The 19,087-nt window shown below is 33.4% G+C and overlaps 1 protein-coding gene and 1 pseudogene across 5 annotated transcripts in view; both read left to right on the forward strand.

The window, feature by feature from the left end:
- Dock7 (dedicator of cytokinesis 7) overlaps positions 1-19,087 on the forward strand; it is a 210,206-nt gene that overhangs the window by 169,826 nt on the left and 21,293 nt on the right. For 3 of the 5 annotated variants that reach the window (XM_076860266.1, XM_076860262.1, XM_076860264.1), the window contains 5 exons: positions 6,304-6,429; positions 7,956-8,045; positions 8,193-8,429; positions 8,772-8,915; positions 10,229-10,335. In XM_076860266.1, coding sequence (XP_076716381.1) covers positions 6,304-6,429; positions 7,956-8,045; positions 8,193-8,429; positions 8,772-8,915; positions 10,229-10,335 — 704 coding nt within the window. Of the gene's footprint in view, positions 1-6,294; positions 6,430-7,955; positions 8,046-8,192; positions 8,430-8,771; positions 8,916-10,228; positions 10,336-19,087 lie in introns of all 5 variants that reach the window. The other 2 variants (XM_076860263.1, XM_076860265.1) reach the window with 1 other exon arrangement.
- On the forward strand, positions 16,204-18,097 carry LOC143404639 (centrosomal protein of 83 kDa pseudogene; annotated as a pseudogene).

Consider the following 19,087-nt stretch of genomic DNA (forward strand, 5'->3'; position numbering starts at 1 on the left):
TTCTTCTATTTCTGAAATAGTCCCCACCTTTTGCCTTTCTTTAGGTGAAGCCAGAACCTTTACGTCTACTTTAATTCTCTAGATTAAATGTATATTACTTTATTAATACCTGAGATATAATCATTCATTTCATTGGTTCAGTTAAGAGCCAATGGTTATCTGTGAAAGATAAAGTTCCTTATGGATAGTCTAACATGTAGTAGAATTGGCTGAAAATTAGGCCTATGATGAAAATTATTGTATAACGAAAATTATAGTAATACATTGAAACCTCTGAGCAGTTTATTACTAGTCTGCTTGATGTTAAATCGACCCCTGAAAGGTATTATTTTCACTGGTTATGACATTAATACCATTCTTTCATCATGTTTATTGCATGGTAAAAGTCGCACAGACTTTATTTTCTTGTTTGTATTTTTGTCACTACTTTTTACTGGACCTTTAGCTTTGTAGCTTCTAAATTTGTTGCACGTTTGTTTTTTGCATTTCCCTTGTAAAACTTAAATGGATGCTTGCATTTTTAAAAAGAATGTGTTTGCTACCATTTGCTGCTTAATTATTTTGAAATTTCCCTAATTAAAATGCTTTCTGTTTTCTCTTCTCTCTTGCCCCTGGTTGCTGACCCTACTCCCTACTTTTACTATTGTCTATTGTGGTAAGTTCCTATGTTGTGAATATTTTTCTTTATGACTCTGAAAACCTCAGTAATTTCATTTTTTTTCCTAAAAACTATGATTTCTAGCTAATTTCTTAGTGTTTTTATAGAACTTTCATGAATTGAAATCCAATAAGGATAAATTATACCTTGTAGGAAGACTTTTTAAATTGATAACTCACTCCTAATTTACAGAAAAAAGCCCTCTGGGATTATATATTAGCTCTGTGTTTCATTTTTCATTATGCTCCTTTGTTTTGTACAGATTGTTGGACTTGGCAAACTTTTGGGATGGGGAGAAAAAGAGATAAGAGTTGTGATATTTAACAAGTCGGTGAAGTATTTACCATTCAAAATAACAAATCAGACCCCTCAAGGAATTGTGTGGCTGTTTTCTACTCTGCCAGTTTCCATTCCTTAATGATTCTTTAATGTTCACTTTTTCCACAAGGCCTTTTATTTTTCTTGAAATTATAGGAGATGAATCATTTCTTTCTTGTGATGCATTTTTTTTACTTTTAGAAGAAAGTTATAAAATTCTCATAAAGAGATTCAATATTTTTCTGTTTCATATTTTGTGTGCATATTTATTTTCAAAAGTTATATTTGTCCATTTGCCAAATAGTGATCAATTTGTATTCAGAAATATACCAATAAAGTTTACACTTTAAAAAAAATCCACCCCAAATTCTAATAACATTATCACATGACCCTTCGTTTTATTTTTAAAGATTACAACATATTTCTTTTAAGAGAATACCCTGCCTTTGTAGATACATCTTATAGTCTTCAGAAAGGCTAGAAAGATGGTGTTAGCTTTATTAAGCTAAACTCTCTACTGTATCAACAGAGAAATGTTGGTTACTGAAATTTTGAGATTGAAACATCCAGAATGACTATGTTTTAACTCTTTTATTAGTGGTAGTGGGTTGAATGAACATAAATGAGTCAATATTTGGTTTTTATGTGCTCAGAAATAGACCATAGATCTGACCTAATGGCTTCTGTTGAATTTTATAGTCTTTAATCTGCTCTAAACCTGAGTGAGAAAAAGTAACTCATCCAAGTAAATAAAAAGTGGAGCAGAATTAAAAACAGCTGATTATATTGACAGAAGGGAAGGGAATGTACACTGAAAGAAGGAGATTTTTAAAAGTTGAGAAGATGGAATATAAAACAAGTATTTTTAGGCAGCTGAGTGGGAAAATATGACAACAAGAAAAAAAAAAGGCTAATGTAGGTATAAAACATCAATTGAGTACCTCAGGAAGGTGAAGTTAAATATGGAGACATTTAAGGAAAACACAGTAAGTGGGAAGAATCTTACTGTCTCTAAGAGGAGATACTTTCTAGTAGTTGATGTGTCCCTGATAATTGATATAGACCATTACTGAGCTGCTAAAGAGAGATACTATACTGCTGATTTTGTTCTGCCCCTTATGCTATTTTTGTGGAAGAAAAAGATATAGACAGCAACTGTTTAATATGTAGATATTAAGCATGACTTATTTTTTTCTGGACTGGGATATATAATGGGCAGAACTAAATTTCTGATTAAGTAATGGAGTAAGGTATATCCAGAAGAATATGTATGATAGGTAAGCCAACTTGAATTTTATGCTGGAGTACATAGGAAGGATATGCAAATATGACAAAACAATTACAGTAAAGAACAGAGAAAGATAAAACACAGGGTGGTAATTCTCAAGTAAATTATTCAAGAAAACTCACAGGAATTATCAAGGAAAACATCAGAGAAGAGGATGATAGTTCAAAGGTCATACTTAAAGTTTTTATTGGTATATAGAATATAGGGAACATAGCTTAATCAAGAACTTGGATTTAGGTATCAAGTGTACTGGGTTTAACTCCCAGCTCCACCACTTAATAATGATCTAGAGAAAATTACTTTTGTCTCATATGTAAAGAGTACCAATAAGTGTACCAATCTCTTAGAGTTCTAATAAGAATTGATATGATACATATGAAATAGTTAGTTAGTGTCTAGAACACAGTAAGTATCTAGAACAGAGTAAGTACTTGAAAAATGTTGAATATCATTATTTTTGTTGTTACTATGATTTTTTTTAATCATCATTAGTATTATTAGTGTTACTTGAAATCTTAATAAGATTTAGAATAATAAAATCTACGATTTGTTATGTTCCCGAGTTGAGATCTATGACTAGAAGGAAGTGATAAATGTACTTTAATAGGAATAGATCTAATAGGAAGAGATATTACCATTGTGTGAAAAACTGGTATACCTATATGGAAATCAGTTAACTTAAAGGAAGCATAGTGGAAAGCAACTGGGTGAGACTAAAAGAGATTAGAAGTGATATTCTTGTGGAAATATACAACTAGCCCAACAGAACTCTTTCATTATAAAGATAAAACTAGAACTGATTGAAGATAGATTTGCCATAAGAGATTTCAATCATTTAGAGACATGGCAGATGAATTTCTTTGTCTGGGGCATAGTTTCACCTCCCAGAAAATTGTGAAAGCAGTTAAGTAGAACTGCTAAATAAGAATAAGTCATAGTATGGGAGTAATGGGAAATTCAGAAAGAATTCATAGAAGTAAAGGAAGATCATTCTAGAAAAACATAGGTTAGATTATAGGAAAGTAAATTAAAAAAAAAAAAAAAAAAAAAACAGAAACAGGGATCATCCTATGGTCCAAAACTGAAGAAATAAAAATGAAGTGATGTCTTTCCTGAAGGTGAAGCCATGATTATGCTTTTGTTAACTGGATAGGGCCAGTGGTTTCATGGTAGAGGACTCTTTCTAAATTGAAACTGAAGTTATCCAAACTCATAGTGTTAGTTTTTCTGTAGCCTCAACCCTTGATATGTCTTGCCCAACTCATGTATACACATGCACGCACACATACACACATTCATTTTAAATTCCAGTACTCCTTAAAGTTACTTCTCTGATTTTAATCATCTCCTGCTTTCACCCTTACTCACTCTGCTCTAGCCACATTCTTCATCTTCCTGTTCTTCAAATGCACTAGGTAGACTCTTGTCTCAGGGACTTTGCACTGGCTTTTCCTCTGCTTGGTATGTATTTCCTCCTGGGATCTATGTGAATAACTCTCAGACCACCCTCAGATGTCACCTTCTTGATGGGGCCTACCCTACCTCCTTCGTCTCTTTTGTTCACTGATTTATCATAAGTATCTAGAACAGTTTGCTGACACATAGTAAGCACTCAATAAATGCTTGAATGGATGAATAAATAACTTCCCTCATATATGTTCTGTTTTATGACTCTGCCTCTCTTTTCCTCCCACTCTGTCTACTAAAATGTCACTTCTTTCCCTTCCCCCTCCATTTGATCAATTCTTTTGAGTCAAGAACCCAGTCTATGACTAAAACCTTATTTGTGACTTGGCTCCAACAAGATTAATCTTTCCTCCCTTCATAGCACTTTTTCCTATAGCATATACTGCTTTATATTGTAATGATTTGAATACATTTTTTATTCTCTTGAGCAAGAGATTGGGGGACTCTTAAGAAGCAGGAGTGACCTACTTCCTCCAACTAGGCCCCACCTTACAATTTCTACCACTTTTCCATAAGAGGTCAGATCCCTCATGATCCAGTCACCTCCACCAAAGCCCCACCTCTGAACACTGTTGCATTTGGGACTAAGCTTCCAACACATAACCCTTTGGAGGACACTTCACATCCAAATTATAATGCTGTATGAATAAAATTCAATGTCCAGATTTAGGGAGGCAGTGATCCTACTGATACCTTCACTAGTCAGGTCATATCTACAATATTGTGTTTATTTCTAGGATACCATATTTTAAAGGTAGCATTGAAAAACTAATAACATGCAAACAGGATTGTAATTCCTGTTATATGAAGATCAATTGAGAACTGGAAGGTTTAGGTAAGGGAAATAAGTCCAGATTGCCAACCTCAAATGTTTACAGGGCCACAATATTGAAGAGTTGAAATAGTATTTTAAACTAGAAACCTCTCAGTAGTATAGCTAGAATAATAGTATTTTAATATTTTTGGTTTTGTATAGGTATATTATTTATGTATGTGACTTATTTTAAAAATAACAATCACAAACTTTTAAGTGATTTTTTTGAGATGCCTTTATTTCCCATTCAATGCCTTCTTAATTTTGTCAAATTACTAATATTATATTGTTCCATTGGTTTTAGTGGTTTTAATCAGTATTTTGGTGGGTTTTTTAAAAAAAATTGGGGGGGTAGGTCTATTTTTTATTTGTTCTTTTTAGTCATATATGACAGTAGAGTGTATTTTGGCATACTGTACATACATGGAGTAGAACTTATTCCATTGAGGATCCTATTCTTATGGTTGTGCATGATGCAGAGTTACCCTGGTCATGTGTATTCAAATACAAGGATAGGAAAGTTATGTCCAATTAATTCTACTGTCCTTTCTATAGAATTTTGTTTTAATTCATTTACTATACCTAGAGATTTTATTTGCTATAGAAGTCAGTTAATATTATGTCTATTAAATTTTGAAATAAACTGTGAAGAAATGTTTTTGATTAGAAACCTCAAGTTTCTTTATCTCCAGAAACATTTATCTTTACAACTATACTTATTTTGAATAAAGATATAGGGATATTTTAAGTCACTGTATTCTCCCTTCCCTTGGTTTTGTGAAACTATCAAATTAAGTGTCAGAATTTTCTATTTTGCTTAATTACCCATAACATTTGTAACTTACCTTTATAAACTCTGGTCTTTACTGTATAGGAAAAATAAACATAAAATAAAATTAGGCTTAAAGAGAATTCAGAGTAGTATAAATATTTAATGTGTTGTTGTGTATATAGGAGCTGCCATAAAATCCTTCAGAAATAGCTTTGTGTCTAAATTATAAAAATAGCATGGAAAGCTTCCAAATATTTATCTTCAAATGTGCTTGTTTAAGAGGTGTCAATACATGATTAATGCATGCAGTGAGTGGTTTGGGGGATTTACAATAACCTCATCTCAAAAAAAATTTTATTTCATTTACAGATTTTCTTTCTGTTTTATCTTTAGTTACTCTTCAACATATAAATGCCTTTTTTCAGTGGAGGGATATTAATAGCAGATTTTTTGCTTTACTGCTTCTTGAGAGCATTTTACTGACTGTCCACTGTATTTCAGATGCTATACTTGGCTCCTAACTTTTCTCATTTTTCTACATGTAAAGAGTTATGTAAAGGCATTAATGCTAATTTGAAAGTATGTTAGTGTTGTTTTTCAATGTACCTTTAATATACTCAGATAATAGAACAGTTAAGACACAGTTCATATTATACCAAGCATCTTTTCTTGCAGTAAGGATTTATTTTGATTACATGGACTTAAAAAAAAAAAACACCTGACCAATGTTATAGCTTTAACAAACTCTGAAAAAATATACCATATGTGATTTAGTCAGTTGATAAAAGCCCTACTTGCATAATTTTTGTGAGAAAAAAATGAAAAAAGACTGTTTATGTTGGTCTACCTTCATTTGAAAAATAATAAAAATATTTATATTTTTAAGTAAAACATTTTGCAATGTTTTGATAGTAATATAAGTAGAATGTGAAAAACAAAAAGATTATATTAAAGTTTCTTCATTTTCCTAAACCTAGGATGGTAAGCGGATGTTTGGCACCTATTTTCGTGTTGGTTTTTATGGAACCAAGTTCGGGGATTTGGATGAACAGGAATTTGTTTACAAGGAGCCTGCAATAACCAAACTTGCAGAGATATCTCACAGATTGGAGGTGAATGCTGTGGTGGTTATAAAATGTCATCTTTAGTTTGTATTCTTCTTAGTAAATCTATTTTCAGATCCAGGTTTAATCCCTAAAATAAACTGGCTCCTGCCAAATAAACACTCTTATGGAGTATAAGGATTTTTAATATTTTCAAATCCTTCAGATATTTTATGGCAACAGTAAAACAATATTATTAACTTTTTTTTTTGAAGCTCCATTTTCACACATATTTTAGAAACCCTATATCCTTTGGAATTGCTGTGCCCTGTGGAGAAATGTATGCATTATCCACATTTTGTGGAAAAAGACAAGAAGTTAAGTAGCATCCGATAATGGAACTAAAAGCAGAACCCCAGGAAATTTCTGACCCAAGTGCATTATCTCTGGCTTAACCTGTTTTCAGTGGCAAATCTTTAGAATTTAAATGCCTGAAATCACACCTTGAAAACACTAAATAGAATCTCTTCATCTTTGTAACTTTTTTCTCACCATAAATGATTGATTTTCATATTTGTTCAGCTAATCAATCTTTTTTGTTAAAATTATTCTTTCCCACCTTTCTGTAGTCTTATTACTCAAAATGTGGCCCATAGATAAGAAGCTTAGTATCACCTGTGACATTATCTGAACTATAGAATCTCAGGCCCCACCACAGGCTTTCTGAATCAGAATTGGCATTTTAACAGATCTCCAGGTGGTCTGTACTCACGGGCAGTTTGAGAAGAAGAACTCTAGGATTGATTTTATTCTCAGCTGATGATGCACCCCCTGCGTCTTTCTCCCCAACCCCATTTCTGGCGATTGAACCTAGAGCCTAACTCATGATAGGCAAGCATTCTACTGATGCGCTGCATCCCCAGCCCTGATATAAATTCTTGAATGTTAAGTTCTTACTGGTGATTTTGCTGGGCTCAACTTTCATAAAACTGGCTCAATCTGTGACACTTTATTTTTCAAGAGCTAGGTCAGTCTTGAAAAATATTGATTTCCAAGCTTAATCAAAAAATTGTCTTTGGGGGAAGGGGTGGGAGTATCTTTGCCCACTCAGATTTAGTTTTCCCTTCTGAATAGCTCCATCCATTGCCCATGCTGCTTCCATCATGGGGAAAAAGTCACTTTTCTTGGCCCAGGATTGCTTTTTCAAAATCTAAATCTGTAAAAACTTCAACAGGTCAATATTTTTATTTGAAAATTATGGAATGCTACTTTAAATCATTCATAAAAGTAAATGCTTATTAATTAAACCATAGTATGTAAGAAATCATGCCACAACAAGCTCTCTAAAAGTAAAATTCTGTACATCAAAGGTAATGAGTTTCTTTTGTCCTCCTTTCACTCCATTCCATTTTTGTTTCCAGAAGAACCCCTTGTGGAATCCTGTATTTTTATTGGATAAAGTTGTTATTTTTCTCTTATTTGTGTTAAAGTGCATGAATGGGAATATTAAGTAAATATTCAAATAAGTAATTATTTGTAATAATTAACTTACTGAATCCCCTGATTTTGCTCAGGTTTCCCTTTTATTATTTTAGGGATTTTATGGAGAAAGATTTGGAGAAGATGTGGTTGAAGTAATCAAGGACTCTAATCCTGTAGACAAGTGTAAATTAGATCCTAACAAGGTATGATTGATTAGACTACAATGACACATAGGCTTATCTTTGAAGCCTACATATGCACTTTTAGCTTTTGCAAAAAAACTATGCAATTTTGCTTGAGATTCTAAATGATTTAACAGTGAGGTAATGAAGGACATTTTCCTTTTCTAGGCATACATTCAAATTACCTACGTGGAGCCATACTTTGACACATATGAGATGAAGGACAGAATCACATATTTTGACAAAAATTATAATCTTCGCCGTTTTATGTACTGTACACCCTTCACTTTAGATGGTCGAGCCCATGGAGAACTTCACGAACAATTCAAACGAAAGACCATTTTAACTACTTCTCATGCCTTCCCTTATATTAAAACAAGAGTCAATGTTACTCACAAAGAAGAGGTAAGTCTGTAAATGGGGAAAATAATAAAATAATGAGTGAAATATTGTCTAGTCATGTCATATAACAATGTGGATGCAACAGAAGATATGTACCATCCTTCACATAATAGTAACACACTAGAACTTCACCTGTTTTTCAGTCTTTCATTTTTGCCTTTTTAATTAAGTAATTAATTCATTCTCAGTTTATGCTTTAAAAGGTTTTTTTTTTAAGTTTGGAACTTCACTATTACATGAACGTTTATAATTGGTCCACTTTTTTTCTAATTTTATTTGGTTATACGAAGCTCATTAAATAGTTTTTGATCAGTACAATGATCTAACAGTTGCTGTTTTACTCAGATCATCTTAACACCAATTGAAGTTGCTATAGAAGACATGCAGAAAAAGACACAAGAGTTGGCATTTGCAACACATCAGGATCCAGCAGACCCCAAGATGCTTCAGATGGTACTCCAGGGATCTGTTGGCACAACAGTGAATCAGGTTAGTGGTTTTGCTACTGCTATGTGATTTTAGTTATAAGACTTAGATTAATTTCATTATTTTACAAAATCATCAATATATGCTAAATCTACTGGAAAGAAAGTGTTGAAAATGATTACAAAAGACATTGAAATATAAATGAAGACAAAGTGAAGCACAAGTTGTAATCTCAGTTGTTGTTTTCACACCTGCCTTTTCTACCTTATTATTTTTCCATTCTTACAAACTCTTTTAAGGAAGAACTGAGTCACTTAAAATACCTTTCTTCAAAAAGCTTGTACTAAAAGAATGTTATCTAAAAAGGAGAACTCATATACACATGTACATGATACCTTTACCATCTTAGATTCTTGCTGATATCATCTTCTCCAGATCTCCTTGATAGTGGGTTCTGGGCATTAAATAAATGATATGGAATCACTTTGTATAATTTTAAATAAAAATAATGTATAATTTTAATAATACATGAATACAAGATATGATGGTTATTTTGTCATATGCCTTTTAGAAGTCATCCCCATCTTCCTTGTAGTTGGTTTTCTCAGATTCTCTAGCTAGTAATGATTTTAATCATTGCCCAGTCTTAAGGAATAGAAAAATCCAGAAAAGCTTATATCTTAACTACTTTTTGTATTAAAGGAATAAAGCCAAAAATACTGTTCTGAAATGGAAATAAACACTGTAAGGCTTATATCCCCCCAAAATATTCATGATTTTGAGGCTTTACCACCAAGTTATCTAACTTATTCACAAAGGATCATCTTAATTAACTTATAGTGTCGGGAATACCTTTGGAATGCTGGGGGAAGCTGTCTTGGCAAAATTATATCTAATAATCAGTGGATTGGGAGATAGTAGTTTGAGAACTTGTATGTGCAGGATAAATTAAAGAAAGAAAACCCAGGGCTGATTGCATCAGTCAACACAATAGTCCTTGAGCTCCTACTCAGTTTCTTTGAATAATGAACTAAAAAGTTAGTAGGCAAGAATGTAGATATGAAATTAGGAAAATCTTAAACAAAGTCTGTCTCTGAAGAGTTTTAATAAAGGCATAAACATACATGCATTAAGCTTAAGTGAAACCATTCTCAGTGCTAAAATAATTTGGATAAATTCTGTCTCTGTGATTTTTACTTCTTATTTAGAATTTAAATGCCTGAAATCACACCTTGAAAACACTAAATAGAATCTCTTCATCTTTATAACTTTTTTCTCACCACAAATGATTAATTTTCATATTTGTTCAGCTAATTAATCTTTTTTGTTAAAATTATTCTGTTTTATTTCTTGCTGTTTTATTTCTTATTTTGCAGGGCCCTCTGGAAGTTGCTCAGGTTTTCCTGTCTGAAATACCCAGCGACCCAAAGCTGTTCAGACATCATAATAAACTGCGACTCTGCTTTAAAGATTTTACTAAAAGGTATTCAAGGCTGCTTCTATAAAGATCTTCAAATTGAAAATGTCTAATACCACATTTTGACATAAGGGTCTTAACTATTAAAAAGAGAAAACATATAGGGTAGTGGTTCACAATGAGAAATAATCTGTGTAAAGTTTATTGTTCTTTAATAGTGTATATTCCCAGTACATACACCCATACTCTGTAATGCCATAGTTTTTTTATTTTACAGATTGGAGAAGCCAAGACTCAGGAAATTTTTTAACTTGAAACTATTATTAGTCTAACTTGAAAGCTGCTATTTATTATGAATCTTCAGTATGTGAGTTTTTGTTCCCCTTCCCTTAAGGAAGTTAAAACAAGAAACTTGGATGCCAAAAATTAATATTCACATCCTGACTTTATCAATGTATGTCTGGGTCACTTAACCTACCTCTACGATACTCAGTTTTTCAAGAAGTCTACAAAGTAAGAACAAAGATACCTACCTATCATAGGGAGGTTGTACAAGTTTGATGAAACAATACATAGTAATAGAAGTCCCCATGCTCACCCCCCAGTTTCAGTGATTTGCCAGGTGGACTCTGAGGACTTGGCACAGTTGTACTGGTTGCTGTGATTTATTGCACTGAAAAGATACAAAGTTATGTCCACTAAGTATGTAGTGAAGTCTGCAGGAAACCAGGTACAGACTTCAAAGGATCTTCTGTCAGTGGAGTAGCATAAGGTATGCCTAATTCCTCTGCAATAAGTTGTGACAACATGCATGAAATATTGTCTACCAAGGAACCCCATTAGAGACATGGTGCCAGACGTTTTTATTGAGAACTTCACTTTCCAATATCCAATTCCCTGATTGTGTACCAAAATTCCAGACCCCCAGAATAAAAACAGATTTTCAGCATAATCCATACTATTTATATGAACAGTTTTGGGACAGGGAGCCATTTTTATCTTCTGAGAATAATGAGAATCCTGAAATCCAAATTCTCAAAGGCTAGTGGAGGACCAGTTTTGTAATCAGGCCTTCCTGAGGACAGCAGGCTCAGCCATGCAATCCTAACTCTCTGCACAAATAAAATCTTTATAGGCTGATACTTGGCACATAATAAATAGACATTTGTAAATATTAAATTTTGAAATAATAGGGAAAAATAGTCACTTATCAACTGATAATTCTTGCTTTATTAACACTGTGATCACAGAAAAGGGAACAATTAAATGAGATTTTACAGTATGATTTTTTAACTTAAATTTATTTTTAACTGATACATAAAAAATTAAAATTATATGTATCTATGGGTACCAAGTGATGTTTTGGTACATGTATACATTGTGCAATGTTAGGATAAACTTTCTCAGGACATCACTTTCCTCAAGTATTCATCATTCTTTCTGGTGAAAACAATTAAAATCCTCTCTTCTGTCTTTTTGATGTACACAGCACATTAACATTATCTTTAGTCACTCTTCTATGCAATAACACACCAGAGTTTCTTACTCCTGTCTAACTACAACATAGTTCCCTTTGATCAATCTCTCCCTGTTCATCCCTCCCCAGTCTTCTCCCCAGCCTCTGGTAGCTGTCATTCTTACTCTCAACTTCTGTGAGATCAACATTTTTAGATCGCACATAAATGAGATCACGTGGTACTTGTCCTTCAGTGCCTAACTTATTTTACTTAACATAATGATTTCCACTTTGAGTCATCTTAACACAATAACAGGACTTCATTTTTTTTATATATATATGGCTAAATAGCATTCTATCGTGTATATATGTACCACATTTTCTTTCTCTGTCAGTTGATGGACCAACTTACATTGTTTTTGTTTCTTGGCCTTTGTGAATAGTGCTGCAGTGAACATGGGAGTGCAGATGTCTCTTTAACAAACTTATTTCATTTCCTTTGGATATATATCCAGGAGCAAGATTTCTGAATCACAGTTCTATTTTTAAATTTTGAATAACATTCATACAGTTTTCTATAAAGGCTTTACTAATTTCCATTCCTACCAGCAGTACAGGGTTCCCTTTTCTCCACATTCTTGTCAGCACTTATTATCTTTTGTTTTTTTGATAGTAGCCATTGTTACTGGGATAAGATAATATCTCATTTTGGTCTTGATTTGCATTTCCTTTTGATTAATGACATTAATCATTAATGTATTTTTTGAGACAAGTATTTAGGTCTGTTTCCGTTTTAAAATCAGGTTTATTTGTTTGCTACTGAATTTTTAAAATTCCTTACAAATTCCAGATATTAACTCCATGTCAGATGTATAGTTTGCAAATATATCGTTCCATTCTGTAGGTTGTCTCTTTACTCTGTTGATTATTTCTTTCACTGTGCAGAAGCTTTTGAGTTTGAGGTTAATTCTTTAACATGACAATTAGTATAGACGGCCATATAGAATTGGTTAACAGAACAGATGACCTGTGATGATAAACTTCTTTCCCACTTATAAAATTTATTATTTGGGGCTTTAAAACAATATCAAAATAAATTCCGCTGTCTTTGTGAGCAAGGAACAATACATACTTCATTAAGTGGTAGACATTTAATAAGAGATACCTTTTGTCTTTGCTATTGGTTTGGAAAATTTTAACACAATTACAGTTTTAAACAAATGTCTTTTTTTATATATTTATTTTACAGTAATGAATTCTTGTAGTCCACAGGTCTCTTCAAGTGTTATTTTACCTGTTGAGAAAATGTTTTCTTGTAAACTAAAAAAAAAAAAAGTAGAAAAAAAACTACAAATAGACTTTACAAAGAAGTTATGACCCAAATCACATTTTTCCAATTTACCACTGATTTTTATACCAATATGCATATATTTTAACATAATTAAATCATAGTATACGTATAATCTTAAATACTTAGTTAATATTATTATCCTAATGGTTCTATTATTTTCTCAATTTGTATGTTCCTATTTTTTAAGTTGAATTTGCTGAATATGAAATAGTACTACAAAGGATCTTCTTTTGTTAAAACTGTTGAATTTTTAAAATTTTCTTTCTTCTTATGTGGCACTGAGGATCGAACCCATTGCCTCACAAGTGCCAGGCAAGTACTCTACCACTGACCACAATCCCAGCCCCTTAAATTTTTCTTTTTTGAACCCAGGGGCACTTGACCCTTGAGCCACATTCCCAGCCCTTTTATTTTTCATTTTGTTGCACTTTTTTTTTTTTTTTTTAAATGGGGCTGGGGATTGAACCCATGACCTTGTGATGTGAGGCAAGCAGTCTACCAGCTGAGCTATTTTCCCAGCCGCTTATTTTTTATTTTGAGACAGGTTCTCACTAAGTTGCTTAGGGTCACTAAGTTGCTGAGGCTGGCTTTGACCTTGGGATCCTTCTGCCTCAGCTTCCTGAGACACTGGGATTACAGACATGCACCACTGCACCGAACTGAATTAAAATTTCTATCATGGTTTTTCAGTTTTTCCACCCATATAAGCTCAGACAAGTTAGTTAATCCCTTTGTCTTAATTTCCTTTTTTGTAAAATGGGAGTAATGAACCTACCTCAGAGAGTTAAGAGAATTAAAGTGTATGAGTAAAAATAAAACACTTTAAAAATTTTCTGTTGTGAAATTACTAAGCCAAAGTACATGAGCATTTTTATTGGCACTTAATATATAGTATATTTCAAAAAGTTTCTCAATATTAACAGTGCCAAGAAAGCAGCTGTATGCATACCTTGCTTTTAAGTCATGCTACATAAATACATTGTCTTTTGTTAATAAGTTTTAAGTGGTACTTTAGTTTGCTTTATTACTAAAAACAATAAACATTTTTCCATGTGTTTAACTTTTTATGTTTTGGGGTTTTGTCTTTTAAAACTTTTTTTCATTAAATCTTGAATAGATTGAAAATAATATTTGTAACAATTTGCTGTTAAAGAATAGTAATCTCAGTGGCCCCATAGGCTGAGGCAGAAAAATCTTGAGTTCAAAGCCAGCCTCAGCAACTTAGCAAGGCCCTAAGCAACTCAGTGAGACCCTGTCTCAAAATAAAACACAAATAAGGGTCTGGGAATAATGAGAATCCTGTGGTTCAATGGTTAAGCACTCCTGGGTTCAATTCCAGTATCACACATACCAAAAAAAGGTAAGAAAAAAGTCATGTACACACTTAAGATATTGAGTATTATTATTACTTTGAGATCCCTTCCTCATGTAGCCTTCTCTGACTTATCTCCCTCTCTGCCTTTGAAGATGACCAGTATCCTGAATTTTCTCATTTATCATTTGTTTTCTTGTCTCTGTAGTTTTATCAGAAATGAATATATCCCTAAGTAATATATTATTTTTTTACATCTTTTTAACTATTTTTTCATTTTTTAGCATCCTTTTAACTTTATATAAATGTTCAATATGTATAGTCTTAATAACTTACTGTTTTTAGTTTTTGTGAGCTATTTATAAATGTTACTTTAATTTTTATATACTTCATTGGGTGAATATACCACAATTTATTAAGTGAGTACAATACCTTTATTTTTGTTTATTTTTTTTTTGGTGCTGAGGATTGAACCCAGTGCCTCACACATGTGGGCAAGTGCTCTGCCACTGAGCCCCAGTCCCAGTCCCACAATTTATTCTTTTAATGAATATTTTGGTCATTGAGCCAGACCCTCAGGCTTGTTTGCTTTGTTGTTGTTGTTTTTAATTTTATTTTTAGTTGTAGATGGACACAATACCTTCATTTTATTTATTTAATGTGGTGCTGAGGATCACAACCAGTGCCTCACACGTGCTAGGCAAGTGCTCTACCACTGAGCTACAACCACAGCCCTGGTTGGTTTGTTTTTGTTCTTTGTTTTTGTTTCTAGTTAAAAAAAAATATTACTCAAATATTCCCATAGCTATTTCTAGACATACTTGTATAAGAGATTTTCTAGGATTTATACCTAAGAGTATCGTATTGCTGATTCATAGGTCCATCTTCAACCAGTTGATGCCACATTTTCCCCAAAGTATATAATCCACGATTACCAGTAGTACGAAAGTTTGTATTATTGTACATCCTCACCATTACTTGGTATTGTCCATCATTTTAATTTCTCCAAATCTGGTGGCTGTGAAATGAGATGTGATTGTGGATTAAATACGCACTTCATGATAACCTGAGAGGTTGAATTTCTGGTTGACTGCTCAGCAATTTCACTTTTCATCTTCTGTAAAGTTATATGCCCAAGTCTTGCCACTTTATTCTCGGAATCTTTTCCTTACTAACTTCTCAGAGTATTCTGGGTATGTAATGCTTTATCATTTTTAAGTATCACAAGTATCTACTCTGAACTTGAGGCTTGTTGCTTTTTAGTTTGTTCTTAAATTTTATGTGGTTAGGTGATTTAGTATTTTCCTTTATAATTGTGGGTCATGTTGAAGAAATTATTTTCTTTGTAGTAATAACTGTGCTTTTGACTTCTAAAAGTTAGAGGGGGGATAGTGGGCTGAGGCGGCATCTGGGCCACCCTGCACCCCTGAGGAGGCAGGTCTACCAAGAAAGAATAGGGCTTTGGGGGGCACCATTTGCATCCTCAGGGCTTTCCTGGGAGACTCAGATTTCCCTGAGTTGGGAGCCTAAGGGTCTGGCTCAACTGTCCTCCAGTTCTGCAGCCCACACAAGGGCATGGGGACCTGTCCCGAGTTGGAGGGTTGGATCAGCCCCAAAGCTTCTGCCAGCCCTGGAAAAATTAACCATCATTGTTAATTTTCATGTGCACATGTAGAATGGCCCTTATGTGAGTCTGGTATAATTTGGCCTCCTGAGATTCTGACATTCTGCCTTAGCAAGAAATAAATGGGAAATACTCCTGAGGGGAAAAAAACAACAACATAAAACAATAAGAAAGACACAACTTATTTTTACATGATTGTAAGCTTACTTACCAAGGTAGACACTATTTCCAACACTTTTCCACCTGGTGGAGTTCTGTATCTGAGTTTCAAAAAATGTTAATTGATGAAAGGTTACAATGTAAACATCATAAAATTACTTATCAGACTCTGAGAGTTGAACACACCTGCATTAACTCCCCCAAAATTGTTATTGTTAAGAGCCCAAAGACAATAAGAACTAAAAACTCCAACATTGAGAATATTCGGGGAATCTGGATGAAGGAGTGGAAGAGTATAGAGCTGAATGTAAGAAGCTTTGCTGTGAACACACTTTTTCAAGTCAGAATTTGAACACAAGAAGGAAGAATTTTCCCATCTTTCAGAAGAAGAAAAAATATGAATAGAGATTGCAAGACTAGGGAAAGATAAAAAACAGTCTAACCAGCTGTTTAGTATTGATCTCACAAGTGAAAGCAAATGAATGGAGCAACTTGAACTAGAAAAAGTCCATTTGACTCAGAAATTAAGTTTTAGAGGCTGAAATATTAGAATTAAGGACTTTTCTGCAAAAGAGAATTCTGGTGCTCAGGTGAATACAAGTGCAACAGTTGGAGGACCTGCACACTATAGTAGGACCCCTGGAAGCTGAAAAACAGTTAAGCTGTAAGCTGAACATTGGGAAAAAGAGCTATAATCGAGCAATGAACAAAATACTTTTTTAAATCAGTAAATTGCCTAAAGTTGACAGAGAAATAAATACATTGACTAGTAAGGTAAAGCAGCTTAAACATTCAAACAAACTAGAATTAACAGAATCAAACTGGAGTTAGAAGAGTTAAGAGTGAGCTAGAAAGAGAAAGGGATAAGATCAAAGTGCACTGGATGCATTACAGTGAAATTCTCAAATCAGTCTTTGAACACCAGGAAGTGCTTTGGTAGAGAAGGATCATGAATTAATATGTAAAGTACTAGCTGCCAAGGAAGAATATTGGAAATGCAGAGGAAGAAAAAAGATGAAAATTCTCAGAAATAGCAAATCAGTAGTTTGCACATCCAGGTGACTCACTGGCACAGTCAGAATGACTTGCTGAATTTAAACCAAATGCTGAAGAAAATGATGGGGAGATTAAAACACAAATGCCAAAATTTAAGAAACCAAATTGAAAAAGTACAACTAGATGTTGAAAAGACACTGGAAGAAGAACAAATGACATATTGTACTTACATAGAATAAGTATAACTTGTTCCAATTAGGATTCCATTATTGTGGTTGTATATGAGGTGGAGTTACATTAGTTGTGTATTTATATGTAAAGAAGAAAAGTGTGAGCTTCATGAGAGAAGAAAAGTATAATCAAGCTAAAGTGGAAACTACAGTGAGCTGCAGTTGCTCAGAAAAAGAGAAAATCTCTTTATCAAAACAAATTGAAGGGGCTGGTGTATGGCTCAGTGGAGGAGTGCTTGCCTAGCATGCATGAGGCACTGGGTTCGATCCTCAGCACCACATAAATATAAAATTAAAATATTGTGCCCATCTATAACTAAAAAATAAATATTTTTTGAGCAAATTAAAGAGACTACAGGAGAAAGTGGAAGTCTTAAAGGCAAAGAAAGAAGAATTAGAATAAGAAAATCAGATGTTAAGTAGACAAGATGGTTTCACTTGAAGAATACACAAGGCTCCAACAGACTAATGGACATACAGAAAAGACAATGAATTTTGCAGTCTGTTCTGGGTTCCTAACATGCCTTCTACAGAATCTGTCAATCCTGTTAGTGTTCAGTCATCAGCCATGGTTCCAGGCATGGCACTGTTCTTTCTTCCTCACAAGGAGGAACAGCATTAAAGGGAACTGTCTCTACTAGAAGAACTAGAAACAACACTAAGAAAACAACTAGAGGAACTTGGATCTCCTGGGGAATGATATTCTTGGATAAAATTCAGATAGATCAAAAGGGGTAAAATAAAGAGGCTAAATAAAGCATGAAGTTTTAATACAGTGGCATTGATATTTTATTATTTTTGGCCAAAATACTTTTTTATTCTTTCTAGATAAATAATAGGAGGGTATATTTTGACATATTGTATGTACATAGAATAAGTATAACTTTTTCCAATTAGGATTCCATTATTGTGGTTGTATATGAGGTGGAGTTACATTAGTTGTATATTTATATGTAAAGATAGAAAAGATATGTCTGATTCATTCTACTGTCTTTTTTTCTATTCCAGTTCCCCCCTCCCTTCCCTTCATTCTCCTTTGTCTCCAATGAACTAGCTTTCCCCTCATTGCAAATCAGAGAGAATATTCTGCCTTTGGATTTTGGGGACTCACTTATTTCACTTAGCATGATATTCTCCAGTTCCATTCATTGTCCAGCAAATGCCATAATTTCATTCTTCTTTAAGGCTGAGTAATATTCCATTGTGTATATATACTAGTTTCTTTATCCATTCATACGCTGAAGGGCACCTAGGTTGGTTCCTTAGTTTGGCTATTGTAAATTGAGCTGCTATAAACATTGAAATGATTGCATCACTCTAATATGCTGATTTTAAATCCTTTGGGTAAAAACCAAGGAGTGGGATAACTGGTTCAAATGGTGGTTTCATTCCAAGTTTTCTGAGAACTCTCCTTGCTCCTTTCTATAATGGTTGTACCAGTTTGCAGTCCCACCAGCAAAGTGAACCTCTTTTCCCATATTCTCCCCAGCATTTATCATTACTTGTATTCTTGAAAATTGCCATTCTGACTGGAGATGGAATCTCAGTGTAGTTTTAATATGCATTTCTCTTAATTATTAGAGATATTGAACATTTTTCATATATTTGTTGACCATTTGCATTTCTTCTTCTGTGAAGTGCCTTTCAGTTCCCTATCTCATTTATTGATTGAGTTATTTGGGGTTTTTTG

This window comes from Callospermophilus lateralis, chromosome 7 (genome assembly GCF_048772815.1).
Source record: "Callospermophilus lateralis isolate mCalLat2 chromosome 7, mCalLat2.hap1, whole genome shotgun sequence".
NCBI classification, from domain to species: domain Eukaryota; kingdom Metazoa; phylum Chordata; class Mammalia; order Rodentia; family Sciuridae; genus Callospermophilus; species Callospermophilus lateralis.